At 43.2% G+C, this 15,337-nt stretch overlaps 2 protein-coding genes across 3 annotated transcripts; both read left to right on the forward strand.

Moving 5' to 3' along the window:
* Positions 1-1,438: 1,438 nt before the first annotated feature.
* On the forward strand, positions 1,439-9,100 carry LOC115201857 (zinc finger protein 3-like). 2 transcript variants are annotated; one of them, XM_029765727.1, is made up of 3 exons: positions 1,439-1,956; positions 2,369-2,487; positions 7,679-9,100. In XM_029765727.1, the coding sequence occupies exons 1-3, from the start codon at positions 1,698-1,700 to the stop codon at positions 8,891-8,893; spliced, it is 1,593 nt and encodes a 530-aa protein (XP_029621587.1). In that variant the 5' UTR covers positions 1,439-1,697; the 3' UTR covers positions 8,894-9,100. The 2 variants fall into 2 exon arrangements, with proteins under 2 accessions (XP_029621587.1, XP_029621589.1); XM_029765729.1 differs by having other exon boundaries at positions 1,865-2,042.
* A 2,800-nt stretch (positions 9,101-11,900) lies between these two features.
* Positions 11,901-14,862, forward strand: LOC115201907 (zinc finger protein 233-like). The gene is made up of 3 exons (XM_029765794.1): positions 11,901-11,951; positions 12,175-12,302; positions 13,839-14,862. Exons 1-3 carry the CDS (start codon positions 11,939-11,941, stop codon positions 14,775-14,777), a joined length of 1,080 nt encoding a protein of 359 aa, XP_029621654.1. The 5' UTR covers positions 11,901-11,938; the 3' UTR covers positions 14,778-14,862.
* The last annotated feature ends 475 nt before the right edge of the window (positions 14,863-15,337 follow it).

Consider the following 15,337-nt stretch of genomic DNA (forward strand, 5'->3'; position numbering starts at 1 on the left):
GCTAAAACCTAAAGATGGGTGGGAGTATAAAACAAACATTAGTAACCCAAAGGTTGGGTGTTAGAATCTCATCCCGGACAACTACATACTCCTTTTGAGCTACTTTGCAACTACTTAGCTAATCCTTCACCCTTTAACCCAACTCCTGACCCCTAGCCTAGCTATTGAGAAGGGTCGCTGTAGGCAGGCCTGGCTCTCAAGAGAAGACAGACTATGTGCACACTGCCCACAAAATGAGGTGGAAACTGAGAGGCACTTCCTAACCTCCTACCAAATGTATGACCATATTAGAGACACATATTTCCCTCAGATTACACAGATCCACAAAGAATTCAAAAACAAACCCAATTTTGATAAACTCCCATATCTATTGGGTGAAATGCCACAGTTTGCCATCACAGGAGCAAGATTTGTGACCTGTTGCCACAAAAAAAAGGGCAACCAGTGAAGAACAAACACCACCCATATTTGCCTGTCTTCACTGGAGTATCCTAGACAGCTTGGCATGGTAGGTTAATTGAGGTGCTCTCTTCAACCCCATTCTGTAAACAACAGCCTACCTGTTGGTTGCTGGTTGTAGCCAAGTCCTAATCGTTTCAAAAACGTTTAATTACGTAATTGTATTCCATTGTACATTACAGTAGTGAACTGTCACGTACTTGCGACACATTGAGCCTATTTGCCACTTTGATTGGCCAACATAAACAAACTACACGTGAAGTCTACCGGTTGGCTACTAGTCTTTACGGGGCGCACGTCATAACTACATTGAACATTTTGTTTTATTAAATGAATCATTTAAAATGATTGTCAGAGGGTGGGTATAATCTGTTCCAAAAACTTCGTAAACAAGGTTGCCAACAAACAACGCATACAAAGTTGTATAGCAGCAGAATAAGATACCGGGTAGGGAGTGGGCTATTTAATTTTTCACTCACCATGTTTATTCCGAAAAATGTCTGTCCTCACTCTGGTAGCCTATGGACAAACATTAAGAATAAGCTACGTGGTGAATTGATGCCTATTCGGCAGCTAGTTGGCGACGTGAATTGCTAATTCTACACTGTATGCGTTGTTTTTTGGCAACCTTGTACATTACGAAGTTTTTGGAACACATTCCTGTTGAAACGTTCCACAAATTATACCCACCCATTGTCAGACGGATGTTTTAATTAATGTGTTTATACTCACAACTATTCGCATACTATGGATATTCGAATAACCGTGCACATCCCTAATCGTATTTGTGGCCAAAGCATCAATTTGAGAACACTTAACTTTTTTCAAAGGTTTAAAAAAAAGCTTGCTATTTCCTTAGAGGATGAGCTACTCGCGTAAATGTTAACGACCGGTATATGTTCACACCATTCCAACACAAAATATGATTTTCAACATAATTACTATTTTAAGCAGTACCGTATTTCAAAGAATATGCATATTTTTTATTTATTTAACCACACCCTTTGAGCTATGACGCCACCCAATAAGATCCTTTCTCTTCGGTGTAAACGGAAGCGAACTGTAACCAAGAGCAATTTCCACGTTAGCGGTTTTATTTAGACGTTTATTAACACCCTGGAACTCAGAATATGACTAATGTAACTGCACACCATCACATACGTACCCCATGTACTGTTTAATTCGCGTTCGACTTGGTTGATATATGTTTAGGTAACGCTAGCTAGTTGCTGCTAATAATGGCTAACTGTATGGTTTTTCACACTCAAATAGCCTCCATCATGGAGGTGCTAGCGAATTCAGCCGTGGCAGAGATTTGTAAACTCGTAGACGACGACTATGCTGTGTTTCGTTTGGAAATAACTCAAAGCCAAAAAGAAAACAGGGCATTGCGGAGGAAACTGCAGCTAGTGGAACTGAAGGTGGCACGGGAGCGTGTCCTCGCAAGTCGTCCCAGTAGTGTCAAGATCCTCGAACGATACAAAGGAATGGCGAGAGGTACATTTTGATTTTGCAGAAGTCGGGGGCTGTTGCCATGTTATCCTCACCACGTGTTCAGATGCGTTACCCAGAATTGGGTCTTGGTCAGTTTCTGGTCACTCCCCCTGATTACTTCGCTATCTTGCACATTTTTATTTATTTTACCAGGCAGGTCAATTAAGAACAATTTTTTTCTTGCACAAATTCACAATATAATATTCTAACAAGATTCTTGATTTATTGAATTTCCTATTGTCATACTCAAAATAATGTGATGCATGGAACATAGTAAGTCAATCAATAAATAGTGTATCAAGAATTGATGAGGTGTTTCCTTACATCTTTGTCAATGGTAGACTGTGTACAATATAGCGTTGAGCATTGACAGAACCTAACTTAACCCCCCCTTTTTCCTCAATCACTCTCTCAGGTGAAGGACATCTCACTGGAGGCCACAGGAGCTTTGTGAAGCCAGCGTGGAGAGATGACCAACCCATAGCTATAGATGAGGGAAGTGGAATCTCAACTCAGCAGGTTATCGTGATAGAGGTTAGTGTCATAGTGTAACATAAAAATGACAGATAATCAAACATGGCCTGTTTATTTCAGAAAAGCTTCCCTCAGCCATGGGCGCCTGACTTTTTCTGAAAGTGGCGGTGCAAAAGCTTTGGCGTCTGGGGGATCTCTCCCAGAAATTCTTAGTATTTTTTACACCATTTTCCTGCCATTCTACTCTGTTTCTTAACAGGTGGAATCCATATATATGAACAGAACATAACAATTTTTCTTAGGTTTTCCCACAATAAATTATATTGAAAAAGTGTTTTTAATTACTAGAGTATTCATCTTCTCCCTTCCCTAAAAATCCCACCCCCAATAATTAATTGACAGATCTGAAACCTTAACAAGCCTGTGACTTACAAATATTATGCTCCTCCCCTGACAATCCCACCCACAGTGATCAATTGACAGGCCAAACTGTCAAGGATAAGGAATGATAATGAAATCAGAAATGGGAGGAATAATATTGTTTTACTCAATAAGGATTTAAATGTTGTACTTGGTAGGTTAATAAAAAACATTGTCAAATTGCACATCAAGTTGTCATCTTTTTGTCACAAATAATGCAATCACAATAATGTAGTACAATTACAAATGTGAACTTTTAACAATTTTCGTCCTCAATATGGCAGTGTTATCTGGTAGGGCATTGAACAAGAACTGTCAACTTGAAAATGCAAACTAGAGTTTTGCGTTTACATTTGGTCATTAAAATGATTTTAACATTAAAAAAAGAATATTCCAAATGTATTAATTTATAATTATTAAATGCGATATTTTTTGTTGGTCAGCTATATATCCATAAATTGCGGCTCTGAATCTGCAGTAGAAAGGATAAAATGTAGCTCCGGTAATATGGGTCATATTTCAACAGTTTGACCTAGAGCAAGGGTCTCCAACCTTTTTCTTTCATAAACGCTACTTCATACAAAAAGAAATGTACTCATATACAGCCTGCCTACTAGTAGCCTACTACTCTAACAACGATACAACAGCACAACAAACTAGATAAACAATTTTCTTTTGCAGATGCCTTTTCATGTTAAACACCAGTGGTGAAACTAGTGTTTTCGAACTGCACTGAACCAAAACAGTGGCACGCGGAAACGAAGCAAAACTTTAGTGGTCAAAACCATTGATCTTGAGGTGACGGGAGGAGGGGGTGCAAAATGCCATCTGTTAGCTATTATATCCTATATATAACATGGACATAAACTACATGGCCAAAGGTATGTGGACATTTGCTTGTCGAACATCTCATTCCAAAATCATGGGCATTAATATGGAGTTGGTCCCCCCCTTTGCTGCTTTAAAAGCCTCCACTCTTCTGGGAAGGTGTTGGAACATTGGGAAGATGTTGGAACATTGCTACAGGGACTTGCTTCCATTCAGCCATGAGCATTAGTGAGGTTGGACACTGATGTTGGGCGATTAGGCCTTGCTCGCAGTCGGCGATGTAATTCATCCTAAATGTGTTAGATGGGGTTGAGGTCAGGGCTCTCTGCAGGCCAGTCCTACAAACCATTTCTGTATGGACCTCGCTTTGTGCATGGGGGCATTGTCATGCTGAAACAGGAAAGGGTCTTCCCCAAACTGTTGCCACAACGCTGGAAGCAAAGAATCATCTAGAATGTCATTGTATGCCGTAGCATTAAGATTTCCCTTCACTGGAACTAAGGGGCCTAGCCCGAACCATGAAAAACAGCCCCACACTATTATTCCTCCTCCACCAAACTTTACAGTTGGCACTATGCATTGGGGCATGTAGTGTTCTCCTGGCATCCGCCAAGCACAGATTCATCCGTCGGACTGCCAGATGGTGAAGCATGATTCATCACTCCAGAGAACGAGTTTCCACTGCTCCAGAGTCCAATGGCGGCGAGCTTTACACCACTCCAGCCGATGCTTGGCGTTGTGCATGGTGATCTTAGGCTTGTGTGCGGCTGCTCGGCCATGGAAACCCATTTCATTAAGCTCCGACAAACAGTTCTTATTCGGACATGGCTTCCAGAGGCAGTTTGGAACTCGGTAGGGAGTGTTGCAACCGAGGACAGACAATTCTTTTGCTCTTCAGCACTCGATGGTCCCGTTCTGTAAGCTTGTGTGGCCTACCACTTTGCAGCTGAGCCATTGTTGCTCCAAGACATTTCCTTTTCACAATAACAGGACTTACAGTTGACTGGGGCAGCAGGGCAGAAATTTGACAAACTGACATGTTGGAAAGGTGGCATCCTATGACGGTGCCACGTTGAAAGTCACTGAGCTCTTCAGTAAGGCCATTCTACTGCCAATGTTTGTGTATTAAAGTGGGTGTGTAAAAACATCGGTTTCCACCCCTATTTTGAAAGTGGGGGTGCAGCTGCTCCATTGCTCAGGTGCCTATGCCGACAGCTATTAATTTGCTTACAAGCACATCCTTATTTATTTGCCATAGGGGAGCATGTGAGTAGGGCTATGGCGGTCACGGAATTTCGTCAGCCAGTGATTGCCAAGCAAATAACTGTCGGCCTCGCGGTAATTGACGTTAATGAACATAAACACGTTCAGCATCTCCTGGCTTCCACACATAGCCTACAAGCCACTGATGCAGACCTTTGGAACATCTACATTTAAAAAAGTCTAATAAATCCATGTAATATAGCCTACACCACAATAAATCTATTTATTTTAGACAGGTCTACAGAAGCATGATATGAAGGTAATGTTGTCTATTTCAGAAGAACAGAATAGCGTACTCTGAGGTGTCCTTATGTTAGGTCCTGATCTGGCTATGCCAAATGGCTGTGGGCTACACTAGTTCATTTAGCAGACAAGATTTGCTTAGAATTCTGTGGCATCATTTTATAGTATGAAGAATACAATTGAACATAGCTGAATAAAATAGAAAGGATATTTTCTCAACTATTTGATGGAGTGCGCACATGCGGCTATTCTGTGTTGAGTGGTTAACAAATAAATAAGTACTCCTATATTCTTAATTTAGAGTTATTAATGTATCTTTAGTTGTTCTACAAACGTTGGGCTATATGTTTTGATTTGTAATACATTGTAAGGCTGCATGATGCGACTCTAGTGAAGATTTTTTTTAAGTCGCTTGAAAGGCATGAGCTCTGCTTAGTTTTTTGCGCAGTACACACTTCATCAGTCTCTCATTCACAGTTTGACAAGCACTTGATAATGCCTCGAATTTCACAGCGGCATCCCCTTTGTGTGGCCATAATGCACCCTAAAAAAAATCCATGGCGTTTGAGGCCAGTGGCCGTTGTGCCCTTGGCCCAGAGTGCTGCTTTGTGCCCTTCACCTTGAGTGCTGCGCGATCTGAAGCACCTCTCACTCACATGGCTCTCCATCACGTGATTGGGTCTTTGTCATAGACTACAAGTGAAGACAGACACATCGGGGATGCAACTGCGTGCATTCTTATCCAATTCCAAGGTGCATATTAAAGATTTTGGAAGAACTGTCCACATTTACTTTGTCAGCCAACAAGATAAATAGGTCTAACGAACAGAAAAAGCACTAGCCTATGTCAATCTACTATCACCAATAGTGCAAAAGTTGACCTATTCTGTGCGAGAAATAAATATTCCAAACGTAGTTGTGGGATGCGATAGATCCCAAATTAATACAACCACTAGCATCAAAAAAACTTTTCAACACAATGTGGCTGACGCAACAGCTTTATATGTTCATACACTATTAGGCTATTTCTTCACATGATAAGCGCAGCAATGCGCACACTGCAGAAGGCTATAAGCGCGAATGCTCCATTAGCGGGAAAACACCATTATCAAAAGTGACCGCAAATGCTTATATTATAAAGGTGCATTTTTATGGTGAAAATGATCTTCCCCAAACTTGAAACTCACACGCTGCTTATGTATGCCAGTTAGTCTCTTACCCCTTGTAAAGCAGATTAATGAGCTTAATTTTAAGACGTTATTTGGCCACTAGTTGTGATACAAACCTTATCAAAACATATAGGCCTAGGGCCTCTCAAGTGGCGCAGTGGTCTAAGGCACTGCATCGCAGTGCTAGCTGTGCCACTAGAGATTCTGGTTTCGAGTCCAGGCTCTGTCGCAGCCGGCCGTGACCGGGAGACCCATGGGGCAGCGCACAATTGGCCCAGCGTCGTCCGGGTTAGGGGAGGGTTTGGGATATCCTTGTCTCATCGCGCACTAGCGACTCCTGTGGCGGGCCGGGCGCAGTGCACGCTGACACGGTCGCCAGGTGTACGGTGTTTCCTCCAACACATTGGTGCGGCTGGCTTCTGGGTTGGATGGGGATTGTGTCAAGAAGCAGTGCGGCTTGGCTTGGTTGGGTTGTGTTTCGGAGGACGCATGGCTCTTGACCTTCGCCTCTCCCGAGTCCGTACGAGAGTTGCAGCGATGAGACAAGACTGTAACTACTACCAATTGGATACCACAAAAAAGGGGTGAAAAAAATAAATAAACAAACATGAGTTGTGCGACTATGATTAGAAAAAGTTCAATCTTTATGCTGGGCATAAGGTGATAATATAATTCACAAGTGATAGGCTAATATTGTCACCATCACACTATTCTTGTTTTTATCTTGTCTTTACGTATAATAAATAATATACAGTGTATTTGGAAAGTATTCAGACCACTTGAATGTCAAAATGTTGTTACGTTAGCCTTATCCTATACTGAATTAAATCAATACAAAATCCTCAGCAATCTACACACAATACCCCATAGTGACGAAGCGAAAACAGGTTTTTAGAATTTTTTGCCAATGTATACAAAATAAAATAGGGATACCTAATTTACATAAGTATTCAGATCCTTTGCTATGAGACTCGAAATTGAGCTCCGCCTATCGAAAGCTGATGGGATACTCCTCTTTTTAATAGAGGCCATCGCTCTGTTTTTTTTCCGCAATTGCATAGCCTATAGAAATGTTGCGCAACATGAGCTCATGGGCTCTCATGAAGTGTTTGATTAGATTTCCGATTACATTTGCATTAATGTCAGAGTGATTAGAGGGACAATAGAGTGCTGATTACCAGGCAGTTAGCAAGTTTGGTATTCTACTAATGATCATCAGTAGCATCGGAGCTTGGAAAAGCGGTAATACGCTCACCGCAACAGCCCTACTTGTGAGACTTCCCTACTTCCCTGTTATCCAATTCAATAACCTCCTCTTTTTGTGTCAGTCTACAGATGCAGAGGCTGCAGGTCCTGGGGTGAAGCTGGAGAGGTCTGAAGGAGAGGAGGACCCACGGCACAGCAGAGACATCCAGACTGGATTGGCTGGAGCGCCCCCTATAGCCACGGAGGACACCGCAACTGCCGCCGCGCCCCAGGCCAAGACTCGACGCAGCATCACGGAGGTCAGTGGAGCGCTGAACGCCGTCATCAAGTCAGAGACAGACACAGAGACTTTAACTGTAAAACACAGGCTCTTACATACAGGATCTGACCACAGATCAGACCCAGAAAGACTGGTGCTGGGAAGAATGGTCTGTCCTCCTGCTCCTGGCTTGGAATACCTACCGGTATTTCACCAGAGCCAGAGGACGGTTCATTCCCGTGGGGATGGTGATGGTGACACGTTAGACACTGGTGTTGATGATCCATCTTGTTCTTACGCTACAGAGATGGACCCTGGCAACATGCTCTTGGGTTTAGAGACACAGACTGATCTGTCTAGAGGGGACTGGAACCGGTACAGTAGTAGTGTATACTCTGAAGAGTGCCTAGAGAAGAAAGGAGAGGTTATAGTGGTAGATGAGGTGACTGTGAAAGTGGAGGGTGACGCTCCTCCCACATGGAATGCAGATTGTCACCAAGGAGAAGGACACTCACAGGGCAGAGATTGCTTAGATTACAGGGGAAGCTTAGAGACAAATACAAATGTTGTGACCCACTCCCCTGTACACAGGTTCTGGGATCGCGACCCAGTGTCAACGTCGATGGCATCTTCTGATTCACAAGGCCGTGTACTTTTTGATCAGGTATTGAATTCAAACGATGAGGCTAGAGCCCAGGCTCAGGGATGGGGAGCCACACCAGGCAATAGTAAAGAGAAACGGTTCCCCTGCATGTTCTGTAACAAAGGCTTCAGCTGCCCCCAGAAGGTTGAGGTCCACCAGAGGGTCCACACAGGTGTGAAACCCTTCAGCTGTACCCAATGTCATATGCGCTTCGCCCAGGCTGGCAACCTGAAGAGGCACCAGAGGGTCCACACAGGGGAGAAACCCTTCAGCTGCCCCCAGTGTGAGAAGAGGTTCTCCCGCCAACACCAGCTGAAGATGCACCTGAAGGTCCACACGGGAGAGAGGCTGTTTGCCTGTACTCACTGCGGGAAGAGGTTCTCAGAGAGGAGCTACCTCAGGATACACTTGCAGAAAAACCATTCCACTCCATAAAATAGAAAGTAACCATTCCACTCAATAGCTTTTGACGTTTAGATCAAGCCCTGCAGTAAAGACAAATTAATTGTCATTGTTGTCAGCATAAAATATCCACAGTTGCATTTGGAATAACGAGAGTAACAGATTTGACTTTAGAATATTCCTGGGAAGAGTATTGCATCCAGACATTGTGTGATATAAGGCATATATACTGAACAAAAATATAAACGCAACATGTAAGGTGTTGGGCCCATGTTTCATCAGCTGAAATAAAAGATTCCAGAAAAGTTCCTTATGCACAAAAATCTTATTTCTCTCAAATTTCGTTAGTGAACATTCCTCCTTTGCCAAGATAATCCATCCACTTGGCAGGTATGGCAAGTGGTTAGAGCGTTGGGCCAGTAACCGAAAGGTTGCTGAATCGAATCCCTGAGCTGACAAGGTAAAATAGTTGTTGTTCTGCTTCTGAACAAGGCAGTTAACCCACTGTTCCCCGGTAGGCTGTCACTACTGTAAATAAGAATTTGTTCTTAACTGACTTGCCTAATTAAATAAAGGTTAAATAAAAAAAAATCAAGAAGCTGATTAAACGGCATGATCATTACAAATGTGCACCTTGTGCTGGGGACAATAAAAGGCCACTCTAAAATGTGCAGTTTTGTCACACAACACAATGCCACAAATGTCTCAAGTTGAGGTAGCGTGCATTTGGCATGCTGACTGCAGGAATGTCCACCAGAACTGTTGCCAGAAAATTGAATGTTAATTTCTCTACCATAAGCTGTCTCGAACGTCGTTTTAGAGAATTTGGCAGAACAACTAGCCTCACAACCACAGACCATGTGTAACCACGCCAGCCCAGGACCTCCACATCCAGCTAATTAATCTGCGGGATCGTCTGAGACCAGCCATCCGGAAAGCTGATGAAACTGAGTATTTCTGTCTGTAATAAAGCCCTTTATTTGGGAAAAACTCATTCTGACTGTCTGGGCCTGGCTCCCCTGGCGCTCCATTCATTTGAAATCCATAGATTAGGGCGAAATGCATTTATTTCAATAGGCTGATTTCCTTATGTGAACTGTAACTCAGTGAAATCGTTGAAATAGTTGCAAGGTGTGTTTTTTTTGTGTTTTTTTTTCAGTTTATAACAATAAAATGTCTGTTACACATTGTGTTTGTACTGTGTAGCCTATAAGATGTTCACAATGCCTGTTTCATTACTACCATTCAACTACTTAATGTTTTTTGCTTAATTTTTTTTCTTCCCCAAGACACTTAATTAGAAAATGTATGCAGTTTATCAAGTTCATGCAGATTTTTTTGTTGAGATGTGTATGTGTGATTTTCATATGGATGTTTAATAAACACAAAATGGGACTTTTCATTCTAAGAGTCTCTTCAGTATACATCACATCTGATCTCACCCTATTTTGCATACACCCGACAGCTCAACGTCAACAGTGAAGCGGCGACTCCGGGATGCTGGCCTTCTAGGCAGAGTTGCAAAGAAAAAGCCATCTCAGACTGGCCAATAAAAAGAAAAGATTAAGATGGGCAAAAGAACACAGTCACTGGACAGAGGAACTCTGCTTAGAAGGCCAGCATCCCGGAGTCGCCTCTTCACTGTTGACATTGAGACTGGTGTTTTGCAGGTACTATTTAATGAAGCTGCCAGTTGAGGACTTGTGAGGCGGCTGTTTCTCAAACTATACACTCTAATGTACTTGTCCTCTTGCTCGTTGTTTACCGGGGCCTCCCACTTCTCTTTCTATTCTGGTTAGAGCCAGTTTGCGCTGTTCTGTGATGGGAGTAGTACACAGCGTTGTATGAGATCTTCAGTTTCTTGGCAATTATTCACATGGAATAGCCTTCATTTGTCAGAACAAGAATAGACTGACGAGTTTCAGAAGAAAGTACTTTGTTTCTGGCCATTTTGAGCCTGTAATCGAACCCACAAGTGCTGATGCTCCAGATACTCAACTAGTCTAAAGAAGGCCAGTTTTATTGCTTCTTTAATCAGAACAGTTTTCAGCTGTGCTAACATACTTGCAAAAGGGTTTTCTAATGATCAGTTAGCCTTTTAAAATGATAAACTTGGATTAGCTAACACAACGTGCCATTGGAACACAGGAGTGATGGTTGCTGATAATGGGCATCTGTACACCTATGTAGATATTCCATAAAAAATCTGCCGTTTCCAGCTACAATAGTAATTTACTACATTAACAATGTCTACACTGTATTTCTAATAAATTTGATGCTATTTTAATGGACAAAAAATGTGCTTTATTTTCAAAAACAAGGACATTTCTAAGTGACCCCAAACTTTTGAACGGTAGTGTATTTATGTCCACCATGATGGGTTTAACAACAATGAAGTCATTATGTAACTACGGTATTGGACTCAAACATAGTGGGGATGGGTAAACACTCCATGTTGAAAGTGTGTTTATTATCTGTGTGTGTACGTACCTGAGGGAGTGTATGTCTGTGTAATCTGTGTCACCTCTCTTTTCCATGAGTAGGAGGGACTAGAGGTGCTGCTGGTAAAGGAGGAGGGTCTGGGGAACTCTGAGGGGACCATGGTCATGGAGGACAATCAGACTACACCTCCTCCTGAACTCCCAGAGGAACCAGCTGAGCAGCACAGGACCAAACACAGTCTCACTGAGGTGAGCCCACTGTAAACTACTGTCTGAATGGTATTAGGTCAGGGCCCGTATCCACAAAGCCTCTCAGAGTAGGAGTGCTGATCTAGGATCAGTTTAGCCTTTTAGATCATAATGAATAAGACTATATGGAAAGATATTCGATCGGCACGTTTGCATAGTATAAAATATACTAACATGTTTGCATGGTACTCATAGCAGTCCCTCATTGCCCAATCAGAAGATGCTCCATAGCAGGGTGCTCATATCAGATTTCTTGATCCAACATCCTCTCACTCTGTATCTCTTACAGTCAGTAGACATGGAGGATGGGAAGCCTGATCTGCTGCTGGTCAAAGAGGAGACAATAGAAGATGGACCAGAGAGCATTGATCTGCTGAGTGGAGTAAAGATGGGGGAGCAAGGTAAGGGAGAAATACATATAGCCTACAGACAGTAATAGATCTTCAATGGGAATAGTGATGCGCCTGGCTATTATTATTTCTTAGTTCATAAAATGAAATAAAAACAGTTTGTTTACATACAAAAACATATATTATAATGTATGAACTTGACCAGGTAATTGACCCCCCAAAATAGTTTTCTCTGCCATGTTTGTAAAGTCTATTTTGTTTCCTCTTCCTGCAGGTGGTTGGCTGGAGGCTAACAGAGGAGACTGGGCGGCCATCTTGCATTCCCAGACCCAGACGGGTGCAGCCAAGGGCCCAGGGGACAACATTACAGAGCAAGACAGGACCAGAGGTGACATAGTGGAGGTCAGTGGATGGGACAGCGTCTTCAACTCTGGGCTGGGGAACAACACTGTTAACCAGAAACAGACAGTGGAACACAAAACAACAACCGAACTTAGTCTCCACGACAACAGACTGGCTGAGACCAGGGCGAGGCGTAGATTTGATCTGCATGGACGGGGAGGTGTTGGTATGAGGCGGGAGAGAACAGACACAGACTCGGCTAGTGATGCTCCATCCTGCTCCTATAGTTGTGATTCAGAGAGACTGATGGCGCCTCAGGTTAACCCCCTAACAGGTGCTGCCTTCAGCCTGCCTTCTATAGGATCTATCAACTGGAACATGGACCCTGAGACAACACAGTCACTCCCTGGCCTTCATCCTCCTCACACTCTCCTAATGTTAAACCAGACCTCAGACAATGCCAGTGCCTCAACACTAAATGGCTACACAAGCACATTGAGACATGATAGTAGTAGTAACCCTATCAGTAGATCCGGTGGTAAAGAAAAGCGATTCCCGTGTTCATTCTGTGGGAAAGCCTTTAATTTCCCCAAACAGATGGAGATACACCAGAGGATGCACACAGGGGAGAAACCTTTTGGCTGCCACCTGTGTGAGAAGAGGTTCTCCCACCAGCACCACCTGAAGAGGCACAAGAGGGTCCACACAGGGGAGAAACCCTACAGCTGCCCCCAGTGTGAGAAGAGGTTCTCACGCCAGGACCAGCTGAAGATGCACCTGAAGGTCCACATGGGAGAGCACCTGTAACCACTTGCAAGAAGAGGTTCTCAGAGAGGACTACCTCAGGATGCACCAGCAGAAAATGCACATGTATAGTGACATATAATGTAGTACTAGTTAGTTTGTAATTCATTCTGCTGGTTTTGGTTGTAGTAGGGAAGTGGATGAGGTGAACTGAGGAAAGAATGAGTATGATGAGGCAGAGTAGATGATATGGTGATGGTTGGTGTGGTGGTGTCTGTAAAAATGCTTCACTGATGAAAAGTGACAACTATGTCTTGTAGTTTGATGCTGGTGTTTTATAATGAGGAAATGATAGTGCCTTAATTCATGTTTACTTGACATGAAGTAGTGAAGTTGTAATGTTGAACCTTTTCCAAAATATTGTAAAATACATTTTATCAAAGCGAGGGTACCAAATTTACAGAAAGGGTGTTACCATAGTGAGAAAAGTTATTGTACTTGTCGCGTATCATTTTGTGCAATAAACGTACTTACTTCACGTTATGTGAGTGTTTGACCATTTTATTGAAATTAAATACAAAATTGACTGTGCTGACCCCCTTGTTATTTTTGTTTCATTGCGTGGACTTCCCTTATCTCAGTCGAACCAAAATGTATTTCATTCTGGAATCAACACATATGGAAATGTTTTTATAATACTCTCCAATCACTCTATATTGTTAGGTACTTTAATCACGTTGTTAGAGATGGGCTTGACTGTGGTTAAAAAAAAATATTTGTATGTTTCTGTGTGTACAGCAAAGAGTTTCTTATATAAACCTTCATGCTTTTCTGTTCAATTTGTGTTTACAGTCTGCAGTCCATGAGGACCTGCTGATATCCGGTGTTGCTGGAGGGAGAGACTGGACCTCTAAATCGGCTTGTCACAAACCCTGGTCACGGATCAGTACCCTGGATCAGGAGCCGTCGCTCTTCCTTCCCGAGTCACAACCAGGACCCAACCACGAGGGACAGAGACTCCACCACCACACAGAACACAACCAGTGGACAGGTGGACTGAACCACCTCAGTCCTGGTGGTCATCAGAGAGACAGAGGCTCCAGTCAGGGATCCAGTCTGCAGCTCAGACCCTTCTCTTCACAGTCTCAGTGCAGGGATGTAGAAGGTCCTGAGGCTGATAGAGATAGACCCTCCTGTTCCTATGATACAAACACCACAGTATCCATGATGAACAGAGCAGGTCACCCTGGGCTTCAGCCTTCACAGAGAGTAGTGGGAGACCCCCCTGGTGGTAGTCTATCAGCAAGTCTGTCTTATCCTTCAGGGTCTCGTCTAATGCCTGGTGACTGGGTTCATAGAAGGCCTGGTCCTGGGTCTAGCCTTCCTCAGTTACCTCATAGTTACCCCACCAATACAGACAGGGTCAGGATGGGCGTTCACCACGAGAGGTACCTAGCCTATAACACAGCACACAATCCCAACAACACCCAAACAATGGCTAGAGGTCAAGGAGGGAGCTCAAAGACTAACCACCTGAGGGTGGTCACTCCTGCTTCTACCTCTGGTGTCATTGGGTCACAACGTGGGAGGCCGAGCATTAGGACGGACGCCAACAAGCCGTACGCCTGCCCCACGTGTGGGAAGCGCTTCGCTGAGGCAAACTATGTGAAGAGGCACCAGACCGTTCACACCAATGAGAGGCCCTTCAAGTGCAAACTATGTTACAAGAGCTTCTCCTTCCTGACTAACCTTAGCAGACATCGGAGTGTCCACAACGGGAAGAAATCGTAGCGGTGTGGCTTGAGATGTACACATGGGGTTATCTGGGAACCATTTTTTAGCTGACAGACTGAATTATAATTATCATGTGAAGTGTCTTGGAGTAAGAGTTTTTTTTAGTTTTATTACTTAGTCCCTCAGTTGAGCATCTGGGTATGCTAACATTCTCAGATGATACAGACGTGTTGTTTGGTGTGCTGGCATAGCCAAAACACGGTCATTTTATTGAAGTGTAACTATATCTCCCCTCTGAATTAGTTTTTTCCTATGTTCTATACCCTCTTTTTTATAATATATTTATAACACCCCCTAATGTTATTGGGCATAATCAGGTACCTGTTCCTTTAAGTACTAAAACAATGTGATCAAGTGTGTTAATACATTAGGAGGCATGTTGTCCTTTTGTTACACTACATGACCAAAAGTATGTGGACACCTCCTCGTCCAACATCTCATTCCAAAATCATGGGCATTAATAGGGATGTTGGTTCCCCCTTTGCTGCTATAACAGCCTCCACTCTTCTGGGAAGGCTTTCCACTAGACGTTGGAACATGGCTGCGGGGACTTGCTT

Source organism: Salmo trutta, chromosome 11 (assembly GCF_901001165.1).
Source record: "Salmo trutta chromosome 11, fSalTru1.1, whole genome shotgun sequence".
NCBI classification, from domain to species: Eukaryota; Metazoa; Chordata; class Actinopteri; order Salmoniformes; family Salmonidae; genus Salmo; species Salmo trutta.

Excerpts from the sequence above, each read along its gene's own strand:
- LOC115201857 (XM_029765727.1), top strand. The coding sequence starts at position 1,698 with ATGGCTAACTGTATGGTTTTTCACACTCAAATAGCCTCCATCATGGAG. Across the intron at positions 1,957-2,368 it reads ATACAAAGGAATGGCGAGAG|GTGAAGGACATCTCACTGGA; the intron begins GTACATTTTGAT and ends TCACTCTCTCAG. Across the intron at positions 2,488-7,678 it reads AGCAGGTTATCGTGATAGAG|TCTACAGATGCAGAGGCTGC; the intron begins GTTAGTGTCATA and ends TTTTTGTGTCAG.
- LOC115201907 (XM_029765794.1), top strand. Across the intron at positions 12,303-13,838 it reads CCAGAGGTGACATAGTGGAG|TCTGCAGTCCATGAGGACCT; the intron begins GTCAGTGGATGG and ends TTGTGTTTACAG.